Raw genomic sequence first — 27,368 nt, forward strand, 5'->3', positions numbered from 1 at the left:
CTTAGTCTTTTAAATGACTAAAAAGAGATTAAGATTACACCTGTTGTTTATAAAATGTAGTAGCACATTTTAAAAAGAGTTTTGAAATGGTATGAAAAGCAGAACAGGGACTTTATTTCAAAATACCCAAAGTAATTGTGTCCCACACTGCAAATAACATCACAGCTGCTTTCTTGAAAATGAGTAAACATGTCAAAGAATTAAAGTTATCGAAGTACAGTAGTACCATATTTTTAAAAGTAGATGTGAAGTACATTAAATATAAATGAAAAGATGAGAGAAAGAATGTGAGAGAAAGACCCCTGAAGATTGTGCTAATCTGTTTTAATTTATATTTTCACATTGCAGTTCCTTGCAGGATGTGGGTGGACCTAATTTTTTTCTTTCATTTTCTTTCTTTTTATAGAGATTATGGCCTTCATTTTTGATGAGCTACTTCACTTACATTAAAAAGGTTATATTGGGATAGGCACTAAATTAAACAAAATGTAGGCTGCCTGCTGATACATCCCTAATCCCATACTAGATGGATTGTACAGTTCTCTCTGGTATGACTAATCTCTTTGTCAGCACCTATGAAATTTATAGAGATATCTTGGGTGTCAGAATGTACAGACTAGAAAAAAATTATTTACATGAATTTTTATTGTGCTATTATGACACAACCGCTCACTTGGCTATATTTTTCAGTTTCCATGTGAAACACTGTTAGTTCAATCTACCCCAGTATTCATCAGCTTCAACCAAAGACAGCTAAATTTTATGCTCCCCTTTTTTTCTTAACTTGCTTAAGGTCATATGTGAAGCCCTATTTTTGGTTAAGATGTTTTTGTTTTGATACTTTGGAACAATTTGATTTCATCAGTATTTGATTTTACTACCCAAACTCCCTTTGCAATATCGATCAGCCTGAGCTTTGGAAAATGGAATGGTTTAATTCTGTGATAACCCTTTTAAACAATATAACTTGAAAATATTTTGTGATTCTTTCCAGTTCTGTGATATCCTCCATTGAAGTAGAGGGAAGATTTAGATTTAGATTTTAATTAAATTGAATGTATTGAAATATAAATTGTGAGATGTTCCATGTGGAATTTATTCTGTTGACCAGTGTTATTTTTACTATGTTTTTCAACAGAAAAATATTCATTGAGAAATATGTATATATTTGACTAATTCATATAAATCTAGTAATAAATTGATTTTATTCTTAAGATATTAAAGGTAAAACTTTCAGTTTTTACTAGCTGATAAGATTAAGAGTTTTAGTGATACCAGTGATATATTGTGTTGGACCTTAAATGCAATTCAGTTTTTATTGAATTTTAGCTGTAGCACTCTTGCAGAAGAGTAGCTTTGATGATGCTATCTTCTAGGTTTCCTTTGTGGACATTTGAACGTGATTGCTATCATATTGGTCATATGTTTTCTAAAATTTTAGAAAAGATTATATCTCAAATTTTACATTTATTTAAAAAATAAGTACAGTAGAGTCTCACTTATCCAAGCCTCGCTTATCCAAGCTTCTGGATTATCCAAGCCATTTTTGTAGTCAATGTTTTCAATATATCGTGATATTTTGGTGCTAAATGTGTAAATGCAGTAATTACAACATAACATTACTGGGTATTGAAATACTTTTTCTGTCAAATTTGTTGTATAACATGATGTTTTGGTGCTTAATTTGTAAAATCATAACCTAATTTGATGTTTAATAGGCTTTTTCTTAATCCCTCCTTATTATCCAAGATATTTGCTTATCCAAGCTTCTGCCGGCCCGTTTAGCTTGGATAAGTGAGACTCTACTGTATAGTTTTGTTTTCAGTATTTAGCCCACCTCTTTAAAGATTCCCTCCCCACTTTAAGAGGAATAACCCATGCTTAAATAGAAATGAAACCTCAACCGGGTTTAATAAATTTGAAATTTTATATTTAGTTGGTACATAATATAGTAAACATATCATACACAAAGTGCTGATGCTATGGTTTTAACTGCAATGTAATTTCTGGTCCTTTTGTTCACACGTTTCTCATTCGTATCATGTTTTTACATCTTGCCTTACCCAAGGTGGTACTGAGCATACTTATGCTCTGTCTCCATTCATTATTTTCAGTTTCCAAATGTGTTATTTTTTGGGTGGGGGGTAGTATTCTCTTTCTCAATGTTTATTTGTAGATCTTCCTTCTTTTTTTACGTATATTACCTATTGAAATCTTCCATTCATTGTTGATTAATACTTCTAACTACAATTAACTACTATAGTAAGAAGGGCACATTCGCACTTATTTGAATATATTTTGGATATATAATTGAATTTCTCTCCAGCTATGTATTTCCTAAAGACATTCCAAAAACCAGTTAGATTTTGTCTTTGTTGATGGTTTTTCTTCTGGGAAGGGAATAGTACATTAGAACCATAGAATCATAGAGTTGAAAGAGACCTCATGGGTCATCCAGTCCAATCCCCTGCCAAGAAGCAGGAAAATTGCATTCAAAGCACCCCCATCAGATGGCCATCCAGCCTCAGTTTAAAAGCCTCCAAAAAAGGAGCCTCCACCACACTCCGGGACAGAGAGTTCCACTGCTGAACAGCTCTCATAGTTAGGAAGTTCTTCCTAATGTTCAGGTGGAATATCTTTTCCTGTAGTTTGAAGCTGTTGTTCCGCGTCCTAATCTCTAGGGCAGCAGAAAACAAGCTTGCTCCCTCTTTCCTATGACTTCCCCTCATATATTTATACATGGCTCTCATGTCTCCCCTCACCCTTCTCTTCTGCAGGCTAAATATGCCCAGCTCTTTAAGCCGCTTCTCATGGGGATTGTTCTCCAGATCCGTGATCATTTTAGTTGCCCTCCTCTGGACCCCTTCCAGCTTGTCAACATCTCTCTTAAATTGCAGTGCCCAGAATTGGACACAGTATTCCAGGTGTAGTCCGACCAAGGCAGAATAGAGGGATAGCATGACTTCCCTGGATCTAGACACTATACTATTTATGCAGGCAAAAATCCCATTGGCTTTTTTAGCTGCTGCATGACATTGTTAGTTCATGTTTAACTTGTTATCCACAAGGACATTGTTGAACAAACTAGGGGTGCATCTACACTGTAGAATTAATGCAATTTGAGACCACTTTCACTGCCATGGCCTAATGCTATGGAATCATGGGAGTCATAGTTTTACAGAGTCTTTGTCCTTCTCTGCCAAAGACTGCCTGGTGCCTCAGCAAACTGCAACTCTCAAGGTTCCATAACATTGAGACATAACAGTTAAAGTGTGTCAAACTGCATTAATTATACAGTGTAGATGCACCCCAGGAAAGCCCTCATCTGGCTTTCCCTTTTCTCCCCTTAGCAGTGAATTCACTAGATTAACAGGTTTACTTTTTGTCAACGCTGTGAGCGTAAGGGTTCCATCCTGCCATTTTAAGCAGCAGGATGAAACTTCTGAGTCTTCAAGGAAAAGACTGGAAATCTCCTGTTTCCAGGTTCGCTGGCATGTTATGTGACACTAACAGGATTGAGAACAGATTTGTAAGTAGCTCTTGTTCTGTTCTTTTATGCAAAAGGACTACATAAAAGTCACCTAGCTGTGCTTTCTTCATTTCCCCCCTCTTCCTTTCTTCATATTGTCTTTGGCATACTGCTTATTTTCCAGTAAAATGAAGAATGAAGATGGATTATTCAAAATTGATAACAGTAATGGACCATCCTGTAATGTTTTATTGAATTTGAGTTCTGTAAATTATGTGGTAGAGGGAAATTTGCCTGCTTAAGTATAACAGAAATTGCCAGTGTTCGTATAATTCCTCATAGTGTAATTTAAGAAAAAGCACACTATCCATATCACTGTTTGAGTAAAAGGTAAAAAGGTGCTATTACACCATCCTGACAGCTCTCCTCTTGCTAATAGGTGACAAAGATAAATGTGTCTGCTTATAACTTACTTGGCAGGACTCCAGACTTGCGGGTGGAGTTTGAAAATAATCTTCCACCTGGATATGAGATTTCAATCCACTGCAGTAGAGACAGCATATGAGGATGTTCTGCATATTTGGCAAGGGGGGTGGATGGTGGTGGTGGTTTCAGCAAATCACAATTTTCTTGGGAGAGCTTTGAAGTTTCATGAGCCTGATAAAATCTATCTGAATCAGTGATTATGTTCAAAGAGCAGACAAACTGGGGGCCAGACAGGCTGTGTTTTAGTTCATATTGGCAGACACTTCCATTTATCTCCCATTTTAAAGAATTCATAATTAGCTTTTGAAAGTACTGATATTTATTGAACATTTTTGTGCAGTTACTAATGAAATATACTTGTGATGATTTGTAAAGATTTTGTTTGGCTTGTGCAATGTTGCTGTGGTTCAAATTGATTTCTACTATAAGGCAAAATGGCTCTTGGAAAAACAAATTTAAGCAGACATCTCTCTGTTTAATGCATAGTGGATGTTTAGTAACAGAAGTTTAATACATTGGAAAATTACTCGAGCTATATTAGCAAAGCAATTATTGGTATAGCCATGATATGTAATGACTTCATTTTTATTTATCTAACATTATGTATAAACCACTTGTCTTCACATGTTCATTCAAAGTTGTACTCACTTAAAATCAAGCACATATATATTATGCAAAAAAACAACAACCCAGAATCAATCAGTGAAACTAACACTGAAAGTCAGTAACAGAACATTAACCAAAAAAAACCAAATTCCTGACTCAAAAGGCTCTTTTTAAATAAAGTTGTTTTGATAGCTTTACTGAAGATAAAAAGGGCCCTGTTTTCCAGAAATGGCATTTCAGTCCCATCAGTGTGTAGACACTGCATCAAGTACCCATTAATCATATATCCAGAACATTGGGGGCCAAGATGTTTTGTGGCATCTGAGAACTTAAAAGGTAAACGGCTCATAATGGCAGCGAAAGAAAATTACGTTGCTTTCAAGCAAGCACAGAATAACTTCTAGACATGTGGATACATTAATGATCCACAACTGGAGGACCAGTGGCCAATTGTGGTCTCCTAAAAGGTACTGTTTGGCCCACTAGTTCTTTACCCAGACAAAAGATTAGGTCTTGTACAGAAGACGCAGTTCCATTCATTCATGTGAGCATGGAGAGAAAAGGACATGGCTTACTATACTGGAGAGAAAAGAATATGGTTTACTATACCCTTCTTTAAGATAAGCATTTCATGAGTAACTGGTTCTTTCTTTTTGTGTATGGATACTACATATGGCTATCAGGATGTGCCTCTGTTATCCGTAACAGTAGGAATCCCTGACACACACACACACACATTCAAATTCATCTCAAATACTTTTCACTGAAATGCCCTTCTGCAAAGTTATGCTATTAACTACTCCTCCCCCTCCCCAATAAAACAACAAAGGACAGATCTCTCCCCAAATCTGACCAGAAGTAATGAAATTGAGAGCAACAGAGCCATAGTGATAATAGCCCCATAAAATCTATGGGATTTACCCATGTGTTGACATACAATTGATTCAGTGAGTCTACTTTGTTCAATGGGCCAACAGTTGATTCAGTTGATCTGCTTTATTTGTGACTAATAAATAGGATTCAGGGCATTATGCGTTTATTTTAGTTAGATTTTAATATTCTGCCCTTCTCTATCCAGCTAGGGCTGAAGACAGCACACACATTATTTTAGAAATGCGGCATAGAGAAAAGCATACAAAACATGTCAATTCAGTGCAATTAAACTACATTTAACATGAAAAACAAAACATAAATTTTAAAAATTGAAAGACAAAGTAGGTGAAAAGCAGTGTAGCATACCATTAAAAGCCCGTTCTTAAATATAGTTTTCCAAAGCTTGTCACAATTTTTTTTAAAGTATTTGCCTAATAATAGAAAGACATACGATGCATCAGTCTAGCTTCCTTGGGAAGGGAATTACAGTGTCTAGGAATAGTTACCAAGAAGGTCCCCTTTGTATCCAGGATGTGCCTATAGAAGTGGCTGGACTGAGTGAAGATTGTCCCATGAAAATCTCAAAGGCTCACAGCAGATATATACGGAAGAATAGCCTGGACTTATAGGTCATAATTAGCACTTTGAAATGTGCTCAGAAACAGGCCAGTGGTCAATAGAACTGGTATAAGAAGTGAGTACTCCTCTCCTTGTAGCAGTCTGATTGCAGCTGTTTGAGTCAACTGAAATGCAAACAGGATGTAACCAAGTCACACTACTGTGGCCAGGTTAGTATGCCAGATCATCTGGCATACTAGTTTTAAGTATTCAAGTACATACCTGTCCACCTCAAAGGTTTGGATATCCATTCTCAAAGCAAAAGCCCATGTATTCAAGGGGAGCATAAACATATTTAGTGGAAATTGGAGCACTATCTGCCTTTCAAAGTACTAGCAGCACCTTTCTAGCTTCAAATTTGTTACTGAAAAATGGCACCTTCAAATTTCATTCCACAAAACAACCCAGGAGGATACCATGGCCAATTCTGTTTGTGAAGCCAGAAACAACAAGAATACACACACACCGTCCATTTCCCAGAGGATGTCACTAACCAAGGAGATCGAAGCCTTCTCAATCCAATTGCAAGGCCTGAAGCAAGGCACAATTTCTAGATAAGGATTTTGACATCTCTCTCAAATAAGATTTAATAAAATCTCCTGATTTCTGATAGAAGCAGGCAATCTCATAAAAAGCATCCCTAGTAGAGAAGATGGGCATTAGTCTTGGTCAGAACATTGTCATGATGGTTGTTATTGCCCTCTTTAGCAAAGGTCAGTAATTTATTAACAGTTGACTGTATCCACCTGCTAATCCCAATGAGATTTGGCAATTTAGCAAATTACTATATTCTATTGATACTAAAGCTATTGGTTTAGGATGTAGCTGACTCTTTGGCTTCTTTCCTATAATATAAAATTCTGAGCTTATTTAGACTAGTTTTTATTCCTTATGGAGCATTGTAGCTATATGGAAGTATCTACAGAATTATCAAAGCTGAAGGCTTTGTTGTAAGGAAATATGTGTTTTCTTTATCTGAGACATTGAGAGTTGAAATTGTATAACTTTTTTTGTTTAATTTTGAATGATTACAGAGAGCTTTGAGAAAGGTAGTCCTCAAATATCATTCTCAGAGTATGCAGAATGCTGCACCCACCAGGAAACACTTGCTAAAAGAGTTTTGCATATCACCTTGCTATACAAACCGGTGACATGCCCAAATACATGCCCAGGTGACCTATCCTTCAAGCACATTGTCCCAGTAAGGCTTCTGACTTTATCCTATGATATTCATTAAGGTCGCATTACTCAGCAACAAGAATTAAACTCCCCCTGCTTTAAATCAGAATAAAACAGGGACAGGAAACTTCACCTACCAATTAACCACCATAGTGGCAGTATCCCACTGCTAATTGTAGCATGTTTTTGTTTTGGAATAACAGAATCCATCACCAGAATTAATCTGATTTCATCCGTCACTTGCATCATTTCTTCATGTCTCTTCCAAAACGCGAGGAGCATTAGAGCTTTGAAATAATTCGTTAAAAGTTAAATTCATTATTCCTAATTTATTAAATTTGTAGGAACAGTTCTTTAAAAACCATCACTGGGCCCCACTCAATTGAACAACTTTCAGCCAGTTTCCAATCTTCCCCTTTTGGGCAAAGTCTTGGAACATGTGGTGGTCTTGCAACTCCAGGTGTTCTTGGAGGAAACTGATTATCTGGATCTGGCGCAGTCTGGGTCTAGGTCGGGTCATGGAACTGAAACAGCCTTGTTTGCCTTAGTGGATGATTGGCATAGGGAACTTGACGAGGGGAGTGTGTCTCATTGGTTCTCCTGGGTCTCTTAGTGGCCTTTGATACTGTAGACCACAGTAGCCTTCTGGGATGCCTCGCAGGAATGGGTCTTGGAGGTACTGTTTAACAGTGGCTCCAGTCCTTCCTGAAGGGTCACTCTCAGAAGGTGTTGCTGGGGGACAGCTTCTCGGCCCTGCAGCCTTTGTCCTGTGAGATCTCGCTGGGCTCGATATTGTCCCCCATGTTAACATCTACATGAAGCCACCAGGGATAGCTATGAATGAAGAAGTGAATGTGTATTTCTTCCAGTTATTTCTGAAGAGAGAAAAGAAAAACATGTTGACAAATGATGATAAATATTTGTCTTAATCATTTGGGCCTTGTTTTCCAATGATTACCTATCCATTTACTCAAATTATTTTTCAAATTTGAGCTGGAAGGAGTTACTCTTTTCAAAACGATAACTATCCATGAATTATAGATAGATAGATTAATTTAATGTGCAAAATATAAACACATAATTTAAGTGAATTGGAAATACTCATGTTTCCCAGGTCCTGACATGGCCACAACAGTAGATTATATGCAGATGGGGTTGATGGTCTACTTTGAAACAAATATTTCTACTACAGTCAGTATGGGCACTACGACATTTATTCTCTAGATCAGATGGCAGGTTTAGTCTATTCTAGAAGGGTCTGTGTTTTGTCCATCCATTAAATAAATAATCCAGTCTACTGAATATACAACACTGGCATTTGAAAATCTTTGAGAATGTAAGCAAAATCAGTAAACCACAGAGCAGTTTCTTTCTAAATGCTTAATAATAGACTGGAGTTGTATTTAAGCATAACTATTAATCTCTCCCAAATGCATATCCAGCCAAATTAATATGGTTCTAAATCAGAACTGGTAGGGTTTGTTGTCCTTTTGAAGTAGAATGAACATTAACCTTGAATTAAAATACAGTATTAGGCAAATATTGAAAACGAGTTTGGTGTAGAGATTAGAGGGTCAGAGGTGCTCCATTCCTGGTTTGGTTCATTAAATGACTACTCATATAAAATATTCCCACCTGTATTTTGTTTATTTTATGTTACATTTCCACTCCTTTCAGGCTGATTACTCGCCCTTTAATTTTGACTTCCACTTTGTTAAATAATGAATCTTCCTTTTGTGACCATTTCTGTCAAAAGGAAGTTCTATTCTACCAGTTTGGCAAAAGAGCAGAACTCAAAGCCGTAAGTGCCAGATCATAGAATCATAGCTCAATCTGTCAAGTGAGAGGTTTGCTACCAGGGTTAGTAAGTAATGAGATTTACTGATTAGGGAAGAACAGGCTCTAGATATGGTGATCAGGTAGATCCTTAGTGTGAAGTCATGTAACAGCTTAACTTTGAAATGATGTGCTATCAAGGGACAAAATTTAAAAACACAACTAATCTTTACTTACATAGCATTTTTGGTTTTTTTACTTTTCTTTTGAGAAGACAAAGCTTTCCCCTGTTTGTTCTTAAATAATACCAAGAGTTGGAATTCCCAAGAACTTGCCTTTTCAAAATAATTGCTTGTGTGATCATTTTGATCACTGGGTGGCAAACCCAAGGTATCCTACCTTTGAATCTTGAGTATTTAGAAATGCATAACCAGATAAGTAAATAATCCCATCTGTGAGCAGATTTTGTTTGTGTGTAAAGGGGGGGGGGAGTAGCTATGAATGAAGAAGAGAATGTGAATTTCTTCCAGTTGTTTCTGAAAGAGAAAAGGAAAAAATGTTGACAAATGATGATAAATATTTGTTTTAATCAATTAGGCCATGTTTTCCAATGATCACCTATCCATTTACTCAAAATTATTTTTGCAGTTTGAGCTGGAAGGAGTTAATCTTTTCAGAACTATTAACAACCCATGAGTTTTGTATGGTGTATCAAATTCATGAGCTATAAAGAGCCCCAACATTTTCAGAAATGTCCTTTTGCCTGTATAGATCGAATATATGCTTTATTTCAGGCTTTGCGTGTCTGTGATGTAACAGTGCAACACAATTACTTGAATTTTATTTATTCCTCTCTGCCTTAGAAAGATTTCATGGCAAGTTAAGTCAGTAAAAAAGAAGAGACCAATTAAGCAGATTCAGTTTGCATTGTGCATAAAGCAGATGCTTAATAAAATTAAGAATACAATTGAGGCTCTCTTCTGCACTACCTAAATTGTCAGTAATATATTCCTATGCAGGATGAATGCCTTTTTACTGTGTATTTTCTAAAGTCAGTGAAACAAAAACATGATTAGCAGTGTCTGTCTGTTACATAAAACTGCATAGTATAATATGGCTTTGTGTGTGTCCTTTTCCCCCCCTCTCTCTGCAGGGCTTGCTCTCAGAAATCCTGCGAAAGGAAGAAGACCCCAAGACTGCTTCACAGTCTCTCCTAGTAAACCTTCGGGCTATGCAGAATTTCTTGCAGCTGCCAGAAGCAGAAAGAGATAGAATATACCAGGACGAAAGGGAAAGGAGCTTGAACGCCGCTTCTGCTATGGGCCCCACGCCTCTTATAAGCACACCACCTATCCGACCTACACAAGTAAACCATTTTCTTCATCTTTATAATCTCATTGCTAAAATATTGGTGTTGTGTGAAAAACAAATTCATATCACAGAATACCTACCTTCCATATACTGTTTTGAGAGTGGACAGTTTAATTAGTTAATGTTTTTGTATCAAAATAACACCAGTAAGAAACACCATGGATATGCATTTGATCCATCTTTAAAAAACAGACAGATATGACCAAATTGATTGCAAGGGCTTAGTTTGTATCTGTTGTGAAATATAAATTCTTTTACAAAACTCTGCAGAGCTTCATTTTTGTAAAAAATATCTCCTTCATTTATCCTGTTAGTTTTGTTTGATAAGTTTCTTCAACTTGTTTTGTTTCATGCAAGGAATCAACATTTTCTGTTCCTTTTGTTCTGATGTGAAGACTAAGCTTCACAATGTATTCCTCCCACAGTACTCGAGGCAAGTTATATGTAAAATAAGTACCTATGTGTATAGCTCTTCAAAGAACACAGTTTAGTGTAAAGGGAAGGCACATGTATGAGAGCACAATGCAAAATAATAACTGGGATCTTGAGCCAAAATCTACTAATTGTGACTGCTCTTTTAATAACAGGCACAGCTGGAAATTGAAAACTCCCAGAATTTTCAATTTCATTATTCAAGCTGAAGTATTCCTAGATTTTGGTCCAAGGTATAGCAAACTAGTTTCTGAATATAAGGTTTTCTTGGACCTTCACAGGTCCCTCCTTCTGGATTGCTGACATAAGGCTGACGTTAAGATATGGAAATAGGAGATTGCATGATGCAATCTCTAATTTCAGAGGATAGCTTTTTGTATACTTGAACAAGGTTGTTTAAACACCTTTGAAATTTAAATGCCCTTTCATTCCCTGTAGAGAAAATAGTTATGAATTATAATTTTGGGGATAGTTCTCATTTTAAAAATACATTTGAATGGCCAAAATATAAAATATAGTCTTTTGTTTTTGAGAAACGATTGTGGTGAAGACTGTTAATGGAAACACTAACACTTAAATACAGCTATGCTTCCAGGCGCCACTGAAATAATGGAGTAGTAAACTTTGTCCTGATGAAAAGTCATTCTGAAAGCAATTGCATTTATCATAAATCTTGTGCCATTTGCAGAAAAAAAAGAAAAAGTAGTTCATTTTGCGAGAAATTAATTACATTGTGAATTTTAATGTACAATGTAATATTAAAAATTAAAGCAGAATTTTAAAACATTTTGATCATAAACTAAAACAATATTTATAGGAATACATTCATAAAGGTTTTGCTTGCTTGCTTGCTTGTTTGTTTTTCACCAAAGAAGAATAACGTAAACCCCATATTTGTGAAAAACTATTGTTATTTTTCTTTCTTTGTGGTTTCATCTGTTTGGGATTTCTGCAGAAAATATGAATGACTGCAGAACTGCCATCTTTACAAGCAGTTTTAATTGTGTGTGTGTGTGCAGATTTCCTAGGAAAGCTGTATTTTTCAAATATATTGAAATAACTACCAGTAATGGAAAATTTGTTTTCTTAGTCAGAGAGGACTTAAAACGTAGGTTGGTTCCATAATTTCTTTTAGCAAAGTATTGTCATCATTACAAATAACCAAGTGGCAAAGTGACAATACCATAGTTATATTACATGTAATATTTTGTAGGCATTCTTTCAAAGATTTCAAAGCATTCCTTGTGCATCCGTGATATTACATAAAGAACAAATGTTATTATGAGTCTTGATAGTGTATCAGTTTAAATTTTTGAAGTGTTTATGACCTTTGAAAGTATTACTTCCCTGAGATCTGTACTGAGTTCATTTCTAATTCTTAACACTTAATCTCTTGGAAAAAATACTTAGCATTATGAAATATTTTGGAACAGGAGATAGCTTTAGCAAGTATCGTGCTAAATTATGATCAATTCTTTCAATGAAAAAAAAGCTTTGTAGATAGCCTCTAAAAGGTTAATTAGCAATATCTAATGTAGTGCTCACTAGAGCACAGCAGACTAACCATCCATGCTATTCTTAATGGTTCGAAAGGAACTGTTGGGAAGGAAGGGAAATATTTTTGAGGTTAATCTGTTATGCAAGAGTTTTTTGGGGAGAGAGGGAAACCTCAAGTGACCTATATTCCAAGTTCATCAGCCTTATTAATGTTTTGTCCTAAAAGTAATTTGGATTTATCTCATTTTTAAAGAAATTATATGAATCTTCACTATTATAATTTATTATAATTAGTGCAAATCTTGCCCTTAATGTGGATATTTATTTATTTATTGGTGAAGGCCTTTTATATAATAATTTACTATAAAGCTGTCACCTAACATATTTGAGTATAGACACAGAGATATTAACCAAAATCCTCTTGTTAGTCCCAACTAGAGTGTACTAGATTCACCCTCTGAATACTTAATTGAATTGGTGGAATTTACCTACCCTGTTTCCCCAAAAATAAGACAGTGCCTTATATTAATTTTTGCTCCCAAAGATGCGCTAGGTCTTATTTTCAGGGAATGTCTTATTTTTCCATGAAGAAGAATTCACATTTATTATTGAACCAAAAAAATGAACATTTATTATATACTGTTCAGTAGTTGTCATCACAAACCAGCATGACCAGACAAACTGTGAATTCTATCAAGAATTTCTTGTTACTACCATTATTTCCATGTACAACAATCTATGGTACGTACAATTACCAATCCTGCATGCTCTGGTGTTCTGTTTGTCGGGCATGCTTCCAAACAAAAACTTTGCTAGGTCTTACTTTCTGGGGAGGCCTTATATTTAGCAATTCAGAAAAACTTCTACTAGGTCTTATTTTCAGGAGATGTCTTATTTTCAGGGAAACAGGGTATGTGTTCACTCTCTATCTAGATGTTAATTCAAGGGATCTGCTCCAACTAGAACTAACCAACAGGATTTATCTATTTGTGTGTGTGTGTGTGCATATATGTACAAGTGTAGCACTGTACATATGTGCATATTAGTTCACACACACACATTTGTATATATCTACACAAACATTGCTTCTGTTTGTTGACAGTTTTTCAAATTTATCCCACAAGAGCATCCATCCTAAGGACTGATATTAAAATCATTATCCATTTTAGTTCTGAAAAGTGATTGTTTCCAGTTAATGGAAAAGCAAATCACTTTATGTGTGTTCAATATAGTTATGTCATTTTGCTCATCAGCAGCAGATAATGAATCGAACCACAGAAAAGAACGGGCATTTTGAGGGTGACAAAGCCATCTTGAGAAAGGATGATTATGACAAGGATGGTGATGAGGGAGGGGGCGGAAAATAATATTAATAGTATTATACCTACACTGAAGTAAAATAAAGATGAGACAAAACTACATCATCATAGCTATGGAAAATAGTTTGAAATAAGTTGCATTGCAAAATATTAATCAAGAGGGAGATCAAGTAAATACCCTGATAATGTAATAAATTATTGGGGCAGGTGGAAAACAATCAGTCTCTTGGGTCTGGGTGGACATTGCCTTATTAATATATGAAGCTCTAAGCACATGTGGTTGTTTTCACCTAAATCCATTTGCTAGTTCCAGACAAGGATTAAGTCCACTGAAGCAGCAGGATTTGCATGAATGTTAACTATTTAGCAATTGATTAAATGGTTTTACTTTAGATGGGACTAGCAATTTGATTGAGGCCTTTAATCCCATCATTGCTTTAGTCACATCACCAGCTAATATTGGGAAGATTAATAACTTTGTTGAGCAAAGATGAATAAAAAGATATGAGACCACTAATTTCTACTATATAGAGCACTAAATTAGATCTGCTTGCTAGATAGCTTATATTATAGAAGGAGGAGGAGGAAGATAAAGATGATTAAAATGTTTCGGTATATTTTCAGTCAAAAAGTCAAACGTAAAGTACACTACAACAAATTGGTAGTTTGAATTAAAATTTTGAACCCTGCATCATATTAAATTCTGTATCTCCTCAAGAGTTTACAGAAATTTTATTTAGATTTCTTTCCTATCTTTATTGCTGCCAAAGCAAGAAAAGAGCCAATGTATGAGTTACATAGGGACTCAAGAGAAAACAGGAGTTTCCATGAAGCTGCACATGCTTTTACAAGTGAGTAACATTTTCAAAAATCTATCTTCTTAGGCTCCTGCAAGTTAAAATATAAAATGCTAGGTCTACCGTACTCGTGAATTTCTTTTTTTCTTTAATAAATTGGCAACATAGGGGAAAGGAGCTAAATGGGAATTGTGACATGGAGGAAATAGGTCTTTTAAAATCCATTGGTCTAGCAGCAGCAGTGCAAACCAGAATTGCCCTGTGCTTGTTCCCACTGTCACTGAAAAAGACTTTCCTTCAGGTATGCTGTTTGCTGTTCATCCCTACCCATTCATGAAAATACATTTTTGGCAAAACCTGGACCAAGCTCTTGATTGATCCATTTTTAGTAAAAAAACAAAACAAAACCCAAAACAAAACCAAAAAAAAACAAACACCTAAGTTGTGCATGATTTAGGTTTCCTGACCCTATTCAGTAGAATATTTACTGGGGGTTGGAGGAATGTAAAGGAAATTTGCAGAAACGTGGACTGGGTCTGTCTGTACCGTAGACCTTTTGCCTTAAAGTAGCTTGGGATGGCAGTGGCAAGAAATCACAGGTTGCACTTATTATGTGGAAAAATGAACAACTTCTCGTATAGGAAGGTGTACTTTTATTGTATTCTGACTTATCTATTAGAAATCACTGCAGGCTACCAAGCTTGGACACAGTTTGTTGAACCTCTGAAACTTTAATTTATTTTCTGAATTTAAATTAAATGAAATTATCAGTGATAAGAAAATAGCACCAAGTCCCCATTTTTAAAGTTCCTGGTGCCTTCTGGATACCTCCACAACTCTATAAATTCCCCCAGAAAACCCACCCTTAGTTCTGATTCACCTGGAGGTAGCAATAGTGCTTCAAAACACAGCACATCCCCCCATCAGAATGGCCAAAAATGAAAATGGAAGTAGAATCACATCATTTTTGTGTCTGACGTGGTGGCATATACCACTTGTTGGGTGGGAATGATTTCCCAGAATCCTCATCAGTTTACTTTTCTACATGAATAATCTGAATGAGATGCTGTTTAATACTATGTAGTGTGAGATACTCTTTGGGAAAAGAATTTGTAGAAGAATATGGATGAAGTAAACTGGGAGGGGGCTTAGACTGCTTGATTGGGATTTTGGATTAACAGTGAGTGGATATTAAAGAGAAGCTAATTCATTTTCAACATTTTTAAGAGGAGAAATAATTAATTGTTTATTTATGAAATATAATTATGAAATATTTTCCACTTTGAAAAAATATATTCTGGAGAAAATTGTGACTTTTGCTGACATTTGACTGTTTTTGCCTGGGCCATGATATACCAGTCACAAAAAAGTGTAAATGCAGCTCACTTACAATTTGGAAACACTAAGGTCTGGGGCTGCTATTGTAAAAAAAAAAAGCCAGCCATAAGTAAAATTGATCTTTGAAATGATATAACTGAGATAAAGTACATCAAAACCTGATTCTAAAATATGTCTTTGCAAATGATGAGGGCCTTCAACTAGAATCTAGTCCTACCACCATCTTATATTATACTTCATGTCTCACTTTCTCTTCATGTTCATTTAAAGGGGGTTATCTGATGGATATGGAGGATTGGGGAGTTGAAATGCTATCTTCAACTACACCTGATCATCTTGCTTTCCTATCCCTCATTTTTATCAGGCCAAGTCTTAATGTCCTATGCTTCTCTTAAGGACCTATGTTTCAGCCATAGTCCACAAACTGTAGATCTTGATCTGTTCTAAACCACAAGGGCAATGCTTTCTTCCTTCCTCCCCTGCAGCAGCCTAAATAAAACAAGTGAACAAACAAAGCAATTTAAACTTTTTCTAGTATTTGTTAAAGTTGTGAACATGTTTCCAACATGTTTAGAATACATTGCATTAAATAGTAATTATGGTGTTCAGCCCTTGTTGGGTGAAACATTAATAATTCATTTTATCCAAGCTCTGCATAAAAAGCCAAGTTGCCCAGAAAAAACCATATGAAATTCATGAGATTGCCATAAATCAATAGGTAACTTAAAAGCACATACCCATGCATTGATCCATTTAATGTAATGTGATTGTTTAATGTCACCAGGTAAGTTTAACGAAACACAAGGAGTTGAATGTTTTGTCTACTAGTCACTTTTCAGACTATGCACGCTATTATATAAAAGAAAACAAGCTAACAGAACAATAATAAATTACACTTAGCATTTATATAACGGCGCTCCATGCAGTCATGCTGGCCACATGACCTAGGAGGTGTCTATAGACAACATTCGCTCTTCAGCTTAGAAATGGACATGAGCATGACCTCCACAGCCCAGAGTCAGATTCAACTAGACTTAATGTCAAAGAGAAACCTTTACTAACATTTATATAGCTCTTTCAAATATTCAAAATGCTTCTATATACTTTTTTCTTGTAAGAGTCTTATAAATTAGGTTAGTAGTAATATTTCTGTATTGCAGAAACATTGTCTTACATTAAGAGAGATGAATAATGAGGGAATCTGCCTGTTCTTTGATATTTTTAGTTAATCTTACATGGAGAGGTTATAGATTTGAATGGATTATAATGCTATCAGATGTTTTGAGGTTGCAACCATACTTTCCATCCTATACTCATGTTGATAATAAAGCCCATTGAACTCAGTGTGGTTTACATCTTACTAGATAGGTGTAGGTTTTCAATGCTGAATATCTGCAAATCTCTAGTACTTGTGTTTTAAATTTTTTGCAAAAGGTTACAAGAAAAATGAGTAATCTCTTCAAAATCTCCTAAGCATGCTTACATGAAAGTAAGCCATCTTGATTTCAAAAGAACGTGTTTCTAATTGAAAGCACTTTGTATGGCAGTGAGTGTTGAGAACAGTTGTACTTCCTAACTGGGTATTTTATCTGTTAGCTAATGACATTTTCTATTTTCTAGGTAAAAACAGCAACTATTGCAACAGAAAGGAATGGCAAACCAGAAAACAATACAATGAACATTAATGCTTCCATTTACGATGAGATCCAGCAGGAAATGAAGAGAGCTAAAGTGTCTCAAGCATTATTTGCCAAGGTCGCAGCTACTAAAAGCCAGGTAAGGACTCCACCAGTTATCATTGAGATAAATTTAGTATTTCTGCTTTTACAGCTGTTCTGTAATCCAGCTAATTTGGGTGTAATGCAGGGGGAAAGACCAAATGAAATATGGGCACAAGACATAAAATGTTAAATGTTGTTACATTAGCTGTCCTAACAAGTTATCTCTGCTTAATTTTATGGCATTCAAAGTGTCATTTTACTTCCTCTAGATTTTGCCTGATGGTATTTAGAAACTGGATATACTTGCTGACATTATAATGGAAAGCTGTTGACCTAAACCGAGTGGGAATGCACAACTCAACCACATTAGACAGCCATTGTCCCATTGTCATTCATGAATGCCAAGACATCACATTCATAACAGAAAAAAATGTATCCAATTTTTAAAAAAACACTTAAAATTTGTATCCTCTCTTAAAGCATTCTCTTTTCATTACAGTACTCTCTTTTCACCACTTTGAAGAATCCTATTAACCCTTCTACTATTTCACTTTTCACTGTATAGCATTTTATTTCTATTTCCCCTTCAAGGTATGTGTGTCATAACAGTGTCTGAGCTACTTCAATACATAGGAAGAGAGGATTCAATTTTAGAAGGAACAAGCAGATAGATAGATAGATAGATAGATAGATAGATAGATAGATAGATAGATAGAGATAGGGGAAGAGATCAAGAGGAGTGCAGGGAATTGTTGAACTACAAGTTGTACCCACTACAGTCTACAGAGTGGACAATGAAGAGTGCTAGAAGAAGCAGTCTAATAGCATCTAGAACAGTGGTTCCAAACCTTTTTTGGCCAGGGACCACTTTGACCAGGGACCATTCTCCAACATGAGAACCAAAAGGGTTACAACTCAGTTTTTGGTCAACTTTAGATTTGGTTTGGTTATTTGGGGTGCTGATTCCGAAAATTGCATTGGATCAACCACATCAGCTCTAGTTTCCGATACAGAACATATGCCATCCAGTAGTTGTCATCTGCTCACCCACAGAAAGCCATATTTAATAATCAAGAGCTGATGTGGTCTATCCAAAACAATTTTCGGAATCAGCACCCCAAATAATCCCAGGAACAGGCCTAAAAATGAAAACACCAAGGCACCCCTGCTTCCAGGTGCCATATGAAATGGGTCTGCTCAGAGGGAGGGAGAAGGACGAGAAGCAGCAGTCAGGAGGTTTGTTGTCATGCCTTTTATGGGTAGTCAGCCTTTTCCCTCCCGACATCACCATTGCCTCAGCACTATAAGGGTTTCACAAGACCGGTCGCTCTCGTTGTAACTTTATTGTAACAATGATGCCATGGACTATATTTTAGTTCATGGGGACCACTGGTGGTCCACATACCACAAATATAACTTTAAATAATCCCATAAAGATGTGGAAATTGTTACACACAACGGGTGGAGGCCTGCAACAATTAGAAGGAAAGTGTGGTTGGCTCAATCTGGCTTGTATAAATGTGTCTTTCTCTAGGTGACTTCTGTAGCATGAAGCATAGATCAAATTAAAATATTTACAGCACCCAGAAATTTAGATAATTTTAAGATGTTTGAATCCAAATGTATTTAGGTGTTTGAGGAACAACATGTACCAACTAAAGATGATACTTAGATTTGGTTCAGACGTTGGCTCAGACATGGAAATGCTGAAAAGGACATACAATTCAGCAGCACAGGTTTTGTCTTTATTCAATAATAAGGTAATCTGATTCTTCAAAAGTCTTACGTTTCCAACATGGGGTTTTCTCTGTTTCATTTGTGCCCTACTTTTTCTCCAAGGAGCTCTAGGCATGATTCTTCTTCCTTTATTTCATCTTAATACAACAATGCAGTAATTTAGGTTATCATGTATAGCTTGACACCTTTAGTTGCGATGTTACACTGGTTGTCATCTTCATTTGCCACACTCTGTCCTCTTCTTCAAATATTAAAATGCATTTATTTTGATACAATCGTCTGACATATAGCTATGTAATTTATTTGTAAGAAAATAACATTAGAGTAGACATTCAGACTCCTTCACATAGTGGTCAGCCAGCTGCCTTTGGGAAGTTCTCAGTCTATCCCACTTGTTTGCCTCTGCTATCAATGAAAATAAACTGGCAATGAGCTTGAGGGAGTTATTGTAAGTTAATATAGCTATCTCAAAATTTATATCTTTGGCCCCTTCTACATTTTCCTTATATCATAGGATCTGATCCCAGGTTATCTGCTTTGAACTGGGTTTTATGAGTCTCCACTGCCAAATAATCCGGGATAAGCAGATCATCTGGGATCTGATCCTGGGATATAAAGACAGTGTCGATGGAGCCATGGATCAATTTTACATTGTAGTTTAAGATTTTTGCCTGTAACCATAATTTTCTGGTTTTTAAAAAAAACTGGTAATTGGAAAACTTATTGGGGTGGTGGGGAAAGGGGCACAGAACAAGTTCTTATCAGAGTTTACTGAGCCAAACTATGAACATCCAAGCCATTTCATTGCCTAAACCTTATATATTCAAATTACTGTATATACTCGAGTATAAGCCTAATTTTTCAGCCCTTTTTTAAGACTGAAAAAGCGCCCCCCTCGGCTTATACACTGGTGAGGGTCCTGGTTGGCTTATATTTGGGTCAGCTTATACTCGAGAACATATGGTACATTTATTATTTTTCTCTATTATTATTGGTGAGCCCCGGTGGCAAAGTGTGTTAAAGCGCTGAGCTGCTGAACTTGCAGACCGAAAGGTCCCAGGTTCAAACCCCGGGAGCGGTGTGAGCAGCCACTGTTAGCTCCAGCTCCTGCCAACCTAGCAGTTCGAAAACATGCCAATGTGAGTAGATCAATAGGTACCGCTCCGGCGGCAAGGTAACGGCGCTCCATGCAGTCATGCCGGCCACATGACCTTGGAGGTGTCTACGGACAACGCTGGCTCTTGGGCTTAGAAATGGAGATGAGCACCAACCCCCCAGAGTCGGACATGACTGGACTTAACGTCAGGGGAAACCTTTACCTTTACCTATTATTATTGGTATTATTACATTTACTATTTTTCTCTATTATTTTGCTACTATTACATTTATTTTACTCTATTTTTTATTATTATTAATACATTTATTATTTTACTCTATTTATTATTACATGTATTATTTTCCTGTATTTATTATTATTATTATTATTATTACATATATTATTTTACTCTATTATTATTAAAAGGATACACAAGCACATTTACATTGAAGAAGAGGAGAATAATGATTTGATCAGAGTTGGACAGTCTTATCTTAAATTTGAGCTTTATGTAAATATTCAAAAACATTTAACCTTCCGATGCCTCAATTAATGTAATTTTATTGGTATCTATTTTTATTTCTGAAATTTACCACCCTCGGCTTATACTGGAGTCAATGTTTTCCCAGTTTTTTTGTGGCAAAATTAGGTGCCTCGGCTTACATTCGTGTCAGTTTATACTCGAGTATATATGGTAATCTATAATGGGAAAGCAGCCAATGAGTTGGATCCAAGTCTACTCATGATTATAGTACAGTAATTGAAATCAGTGGGTATAAGTATAACTGATTTCAGTTGGTATACTAAATCAGAATCCACTTCTATATACCTCAAATTTATTTCCTTTGTTCACACCATAGACTTTTGAATAGATAATCCTAATACTGACTTTTTCTTATCCTGGCTAGAGTAATCTGAACTCATGTCAGCATTGAACTTACAGTGAGTTGAAAACAGCTTCCCTGGGCATTTATAGCACTTCATATGTTTAGGACTTGCTACAGTTGTAAGCACACTTACCAAGGAATGTGATCTACTGAACAGTGGAATTTACTTTGGACCAAATGCATGAAGATTGCAGAGTCATGCATCAGTTTGCAGTTACATAAAATACTGTCTGCTGTTTAACTGAAGAAATACTTTGGAGTTCTCTGTAGTTACTTCCTTTAATTATCCTAGTTTCCAGATCATTTACAAATAAGTAAAAGTGTAAGTCACAATAAATATTCTTGGAGGAAAAATCCACAGCTGATATTTTCTATTATGTAAATTGCTCATTTATTCATACTCTATTTCCTGTCTTTCAACAGTTTCCTATATAAAAGACCTCTTCTCTTATCTCCATATTGCTGTGTTTCCTTAGTGAGAATCTTGATCAAAAACATTTTTGACTTCCAAATATACTGCAATTATATTAGTGTGTCAATATTCTCTTTTAGTACTATGCATTCTAAACTTTAGATTTCTACATATAAAGACTGTAATACTTCTGTGCTCTTCAAATAACCCAGTGGGTGTTTTTGACACTGCTTTGGGCTTCTTTTTTCAATGACTCATTAGTTTGGGTATAGTTATTTTAAAAACACATTTTCTTTTGATTACCATCACTAAAGTATAAGCTGTCCCAAACGAGGTGCTTTTCCAGACCTGTTGACATTGCCCACAATCTGGTGCCAATGTCAATTCTTTGTGGTTAGTATAACATCTATTTAATGAAACTGCTTCAAAATGTGGTGTGTACAGTGACTGGTGTGTAGGATATAGCTGTCATGCGCAATGCATGCAGGCTAACTGAAAGTGGAAACATATTTTTGTTAGTGGAATATTATGGGTCTAGTTAGATTATTGGTATGAAATCATGTTGAAACAGACTGATTACATTTAAAGGTGACTGGGAAATAGATTATCCTTAATTATAAAGTCAGCTAATAGGTAAATCTCTGTAACAGATGATTTTCTTACATCTTCCTTTAAACATGTTTCAGTTCTAGCTAGGCTGACAAAATGTGACCCTTATTAAAGGTATTTTGGAGTTTAGGTTGTTATTTAAGCTTCCACTTCCAAAATGTTTGCAGTTGGGAGCAGTTCCATCTTTCATTATATAGAAAAGATGTTTCTTTTTAAAGTTATATGCTGTAAGGAATACTTAAAAGGAAATTTTGGAAATGTTATATCAAAATGATTAAACTCAAGCTGTGGACTGTAAAAAATTATAGCTTTACAGGCCACATGCCTGCGTACCCTTCAATCACTGTCAAAGTGATAATTTCTGCAATAATATGTTTCTTTTATTGTAGGATTCTAAACACCAAGTGCTGTTTAAACATTAAACTGAATTGTTTATGTTAGCGCTGTACTCACTGTGTCATACATCAGGCCACTATAATCTCTCATGGAATGTAAAATTCTGTCATGAATCATGGCTTGTGTATCGGAAATTACTGTAATTTTGATTGGAAATTACAGGGTTCTTGAAATGTTTCTAATTATGATAGAATGTTAACCATGACTTCAAACCTGTATGTTTCTTTAGATGTCTTTTACTTTCAAGTGAGCGTTAGACATTAAGAAGAAATATTCGTTGTCTGTACCCCTCCATGTTACTTCGTGTCCTCATAAAGTCACTAGTTAACTTGCCATATGTGTGTGCATTGTTTTCCCCTTGGTCCTACCTGAGCACTAAAAGGACACATGACATTTTATATATATAATTCATGCAATAATAGTAATATTAGGAAGCCATTGATATGTAGTTGAAAATTATGAAATTAACAACAATATATTGATTACTTTTATGCATGCATGAAAGGGGGCACAGTAATTGAGTATTTGCGCTGTTACTTTTGTAGCATTGTGAGCCGCCCCGAGTCCCCACAGGGAGATGGTGGCGGGGTACAAATAAAGTTTTTATTATTATTATTATTATTATTATTATTATTATTATTATTATTATTATTTCATATATTTCTACTTATTACTATTATAATATTCTTATATGCAAATAAATTATTGTTTAAGATTACAAAGTAGTTTTATGAGACCCACTGTCACCACTACTAATAATCTATTTTAATTTTTAAGTACACTATTTTACATTTTACTATCACATTTTAACCTTTTTTTCTATACATTTTCTGTTATCTTTGATAGTCTTCATGCCTGTACTTAATTTGTCCTTATCAGCATGCCTTAGTTGCATACATTCTGTATAATTTTCAATCTATGGTCATAGGTATTCTCATCTGACAGTAAGCCTCAAAGCAGAATTTCTCTTGAGCTGAGTTATATAAAGATTGCCCTATAATTATCTTGATTATAAATTAATTATAGATTATAAATTAAGGAGAGTCACTTAAGAAAGTGCAAGAGTATCTGGGAAGACACTGTCATTTAAAAATGTTTATACTTATCCCCAGAAAATATTTCATTGAATTAATAACTGAATTTCTGGGATATGAAAATTTCTTTTCCAAAAGACAAAACCTATTAAAACAGAGAAAAGACTTGTTAAACAAAAATGTTCATCAACTTTAAAGAGTCACAATTCAAATAAATAGTTGTTATTACTGCATGTTATCTTTTTCTGTAGTTGTTGAGTATGTGTTTTCCTGTTGAGAACATGGACACCCCTATATACAATTTCATTTTTATGATAATAGAGTGAATGAATAAATTTTATCTCTGATTCTGATTTTATTAGCATTTGTATCTGCCATTGTCACTGTCACAGATACATGCATTATTTACAAACAGAGAGTACAGTTGCCATTTGAATGGTGCCTGCCATCAGATTTTCTCACTGTGATGCACAGTGGCATGGATGCTACTCATTTGTGAGCCTCCATTTTTCCTCCTTGTGATGTTGGGCTACAGTGGATGCTGAACAGGATGATAGTATGTAACACTTGAAGATGTAGTCTGGCACTGAATTGGGATTAAGCAAGGCTGATGTAGGATTTTGCTTTTTCCATATGGTAGTGCCATCATTAGAAACAGCTGGTGTTTGGCAATTTGGATGTTACCATGTTCCTGTCATTTCACAAAAAGGAAGCATTTATTACTTATTTGCTGTCATGCTAACGGCACATGCATTTCCTGATATGCATGTTTGATGGTATTTTTATGATTCCATTAAGAACTATTCATCTGGCATATCATACTGGACAATCATGAAAAAAGATTAGATTGGCTATCATAGCTTCGATCCATTTGTTGCATTGCAATAATATAGCTCCTTGTTTTAATTTACACACCAAATGACATCTTCCTACGGGTTGGTCCTAATAAAATTTTATTTTAGCTTTATAATCTGACACAGTTCTCTTAAAAACATACAGAGAAAGTTCATTCATTGTTTGTGAACCTGCAAAAAATGGACATAATCAGGGTTGACTTGCTTGTGCTATTGATTTAGACAGCCTGCAATCTTACACATGTTTATTTGGGAATAAGCACAGTTTAAAACACTAAATTGAGTAAATATACATAGGATTCCACTTTGAACGATTAACTACATCAGTTTGAAACAACTGGACTGAAAAGTATTTAGTTCTGCTAAATAGCATCCAAAATACTTTCCCCCACGAAGTGTATTTTTACATCTAAAGAACTACTCTTAAATTTATTTAAAGATGCTTTTTTGTTGAACAGAATCTATTTTTAATATAAATTTTAAAAAGCAATCCCCATACATTCTATTGAGCACTTGGCCATTGTTTGACACGTTTGTTCTTAGAATCTACATGCTGTTTCTTCAGTAATCTGATACAGTTAAAGATAATCCTGGCCCATTCCTTTGCCTCATGTTTACAGTACATTGCCTAACTTCCGGCCCTTCTATCTTTATCATTCCAGTTGTTCAGTCACTTACACCGACTGAAATTAATATGGTACCCATGGTTTCATAATGAACAGTATGTGCACTGTGTGGCTATTACATGAGATTTTAATTTCTGATACTTCCTTAGAAATGTCTACCACTTTTTGAGCTTGGCTCAAATTTCTAGTAAAATTATCTACGTAGTTTATATAAATCACTTTTCTAGATGTTTAATTGGATAGCCGCCTCTTCTTTACTGCAGAAGTCTAAGTTGTTCAGTTGCTAGACTGGGACTTAGGGGTCAAGTTTCTACTTCCCTTTCATCATGAAACCCATGAAGTGACTGGGCCAGTCACTTTTTCTCAGACCGATCAACCTCACAGAAGAAGAAATGCTTTGAGGTCATTGAAGGAATGATGAAATATACAAGTAACTAAATAGTCAATCAATAAATAAAATTCAGCTTGATCCTTTGTTGACATAACCCTAACTGACATAACTGGGCTACAGCAATGTAAAACTTGCAACCTTGCTCATAAATTTCTGTAACTTTTGATACTTAAGTTCTACAGCTTGGGCTTTTCTGTTCATGAGATAGTATGAGATAGCACTGTGAACTTGGGACATCCTGGTTTGGAATTACTGCTAATATGCTGATATCCTACTTTGTACAGGCAGGTATGTTCTAGAATTAGGTAATTCGGCTTCTGTGGGTTTTCCCCTCTCATAATAGTATATGGCTCAAGGTAAGGTTAACCAACTTTTTATCTTTTCAATCAGTGGCTTCAGAACTATTGCAATGTCTGTGCTGGCCAACTGTATGTTTTATTATGTTGCAGACGGTTGAATATCATGATGATTACACTATCATTAGAGCAAATATAAACTATAAAGAAACAGTAGGGCAAGTAGATACCTTAACAGGGGGCATTCTATTCCCAACCTCTAGCAACTTTCCTTTATGACTTCTTGAAGAAAGGCATCAGGACCTTTTGAACCTTGGCAACTTTTCCTGTCTGTCTTGTTCTGTTTGATGACTCAAAACCTGGGGCTTGTATAGAGAGAATTCTATTGACAGCATGAATGTGCTTGTTCACTGTTAACTTTTTCATTCAGTTAAATCTACTTCACTCAGTCATTTCAATTTCCCAGAAAGAGTAATCTCCTTAAGTAGCATCCATGTTGCAACCATTTTGCTGTTCATTGGTTGGTTTTCCAGCATAATTCTGAGTGATGAGTACCATAGAGTACCATTAACCCATAGTACCACTTGGGTTAATATTATTTGAAACTTTTGTATACTCTCATGTGAGCCTTGATTTTAAGATCTTGGGGAAAAATAGAATGAAGAATTGGCCTTTCATCTGCTTCTTCCCCCTTCCTTTCCTTGATCATTAAACCATGAGCAAAACAAAGGACAAATCCCATGTGTTATTTCCAAATTTGGGTGAATCCATACAGAGAACACAAGAGAAGTGTAAGACATGAGAAAGAGTACGTTCTTTCTCCCCACCTCCCCATTGTACCACTGTCAACTGAGCTACTCAGTTTCAGAAGTGGCATGCTAAGCAACATTGTTCTCAGGTGCAATGTTTTGTTTTTACCCATATGAATAAACAGCACTTGTCTGTTCATATTTCTGTGACACTTTTATTTGCTTAATTCACACAAAAGTTTGTTTTGTTTATTGATCACACTAGCATGTTGGAATGGAATATTTGGAAATGGAAGACAGTGTTAGAAAATTTCATGGAAAGTGTGAAGCCAGAGTTCCTCTCTGTGTGATGCCCTCTATATATCAAATCAGGCGCAAGCCTTCTTTTAGGGGGAAAAACTAGGGGTAATGCAATTAAAAAGGACCTGTGTAAAGTTCAGCAAACTAAGGCAGATATGCAAATGAAAGCCCTCTTCCATATATAAATAAATAATACCATAAAGGGTTAGTTTACAACAGCCCTTTCAAAGCCTAAAGTACACACTGAGCAGTCAAATATACAGAACAGTGAATGCAGATTGACTTTCAGTAAAACACGGGAAGTCTCAGTGCACTCTGCTCATAGATAAACACTACGTATCTCTCAGAGATTTTTAGTCACACAGCTTGTGGTTGTTTGTATCATTTACTCCATAATTTATTTATTTTTTAAACTTACTCTGTGGAGGAATATTGACAAGGTTTTAAAATAGACCGTTCATTAATCCACTGTATCTTCCTAGATCTTTCCCCCCAGTTT

The 27,368-nt window shown here is 35.5% G+C and overlaps 1 protein-coding gene across 8 annotated transcripts in view; it reads left to right on the top strand.

The window, feature by feature from the left end:
- The window catches only part of satb1 (SATB homeobox 1), a 118,244-nt gene that overhangs the window by 66,733 nt on the left and 24,143 nt on the right, over nt 1-27,368 (top strand). For 6 of the 8 annotated variants that reach the window (XM_062957944.1, XM_062957942.1, XM_062957945.1 and 3 more), the window contains 3 exons: nt 10,161-10,373; nt 14,397-14,477; nt 17,382-17,537. In XM_062957944.1, the coding sequence (XP_062814014.1) occupies nt 10,161-10,373; nt 14,397-14,477; nt 17,382-17,537 (450 nt within the window). The remainder of the gene's footprint in view (nt 1-10,160; nt 10,374-14,396; nt 14,478-17,381; nt 17,538-27,368) is intronic. The other 2 variants (XM_008112715.3, XM_003222165.4) reach the window with 1 other exon arrangement.

Source organism: Anolis carolinensis, chromosome 6 (assembly GCF_035594765.1).
Source record: "Anolis carolinensis isolate JA03-04 chromosome 6, rAnoCar3.1.pri, whole genome shotgun sequence".
NCBI classification, from domain to species: Eukaryota; Metazoa; Chordata; class Lepidosauria; order Squamata; family Dactyloidae; genus Anolis; species Anolis carolinensis.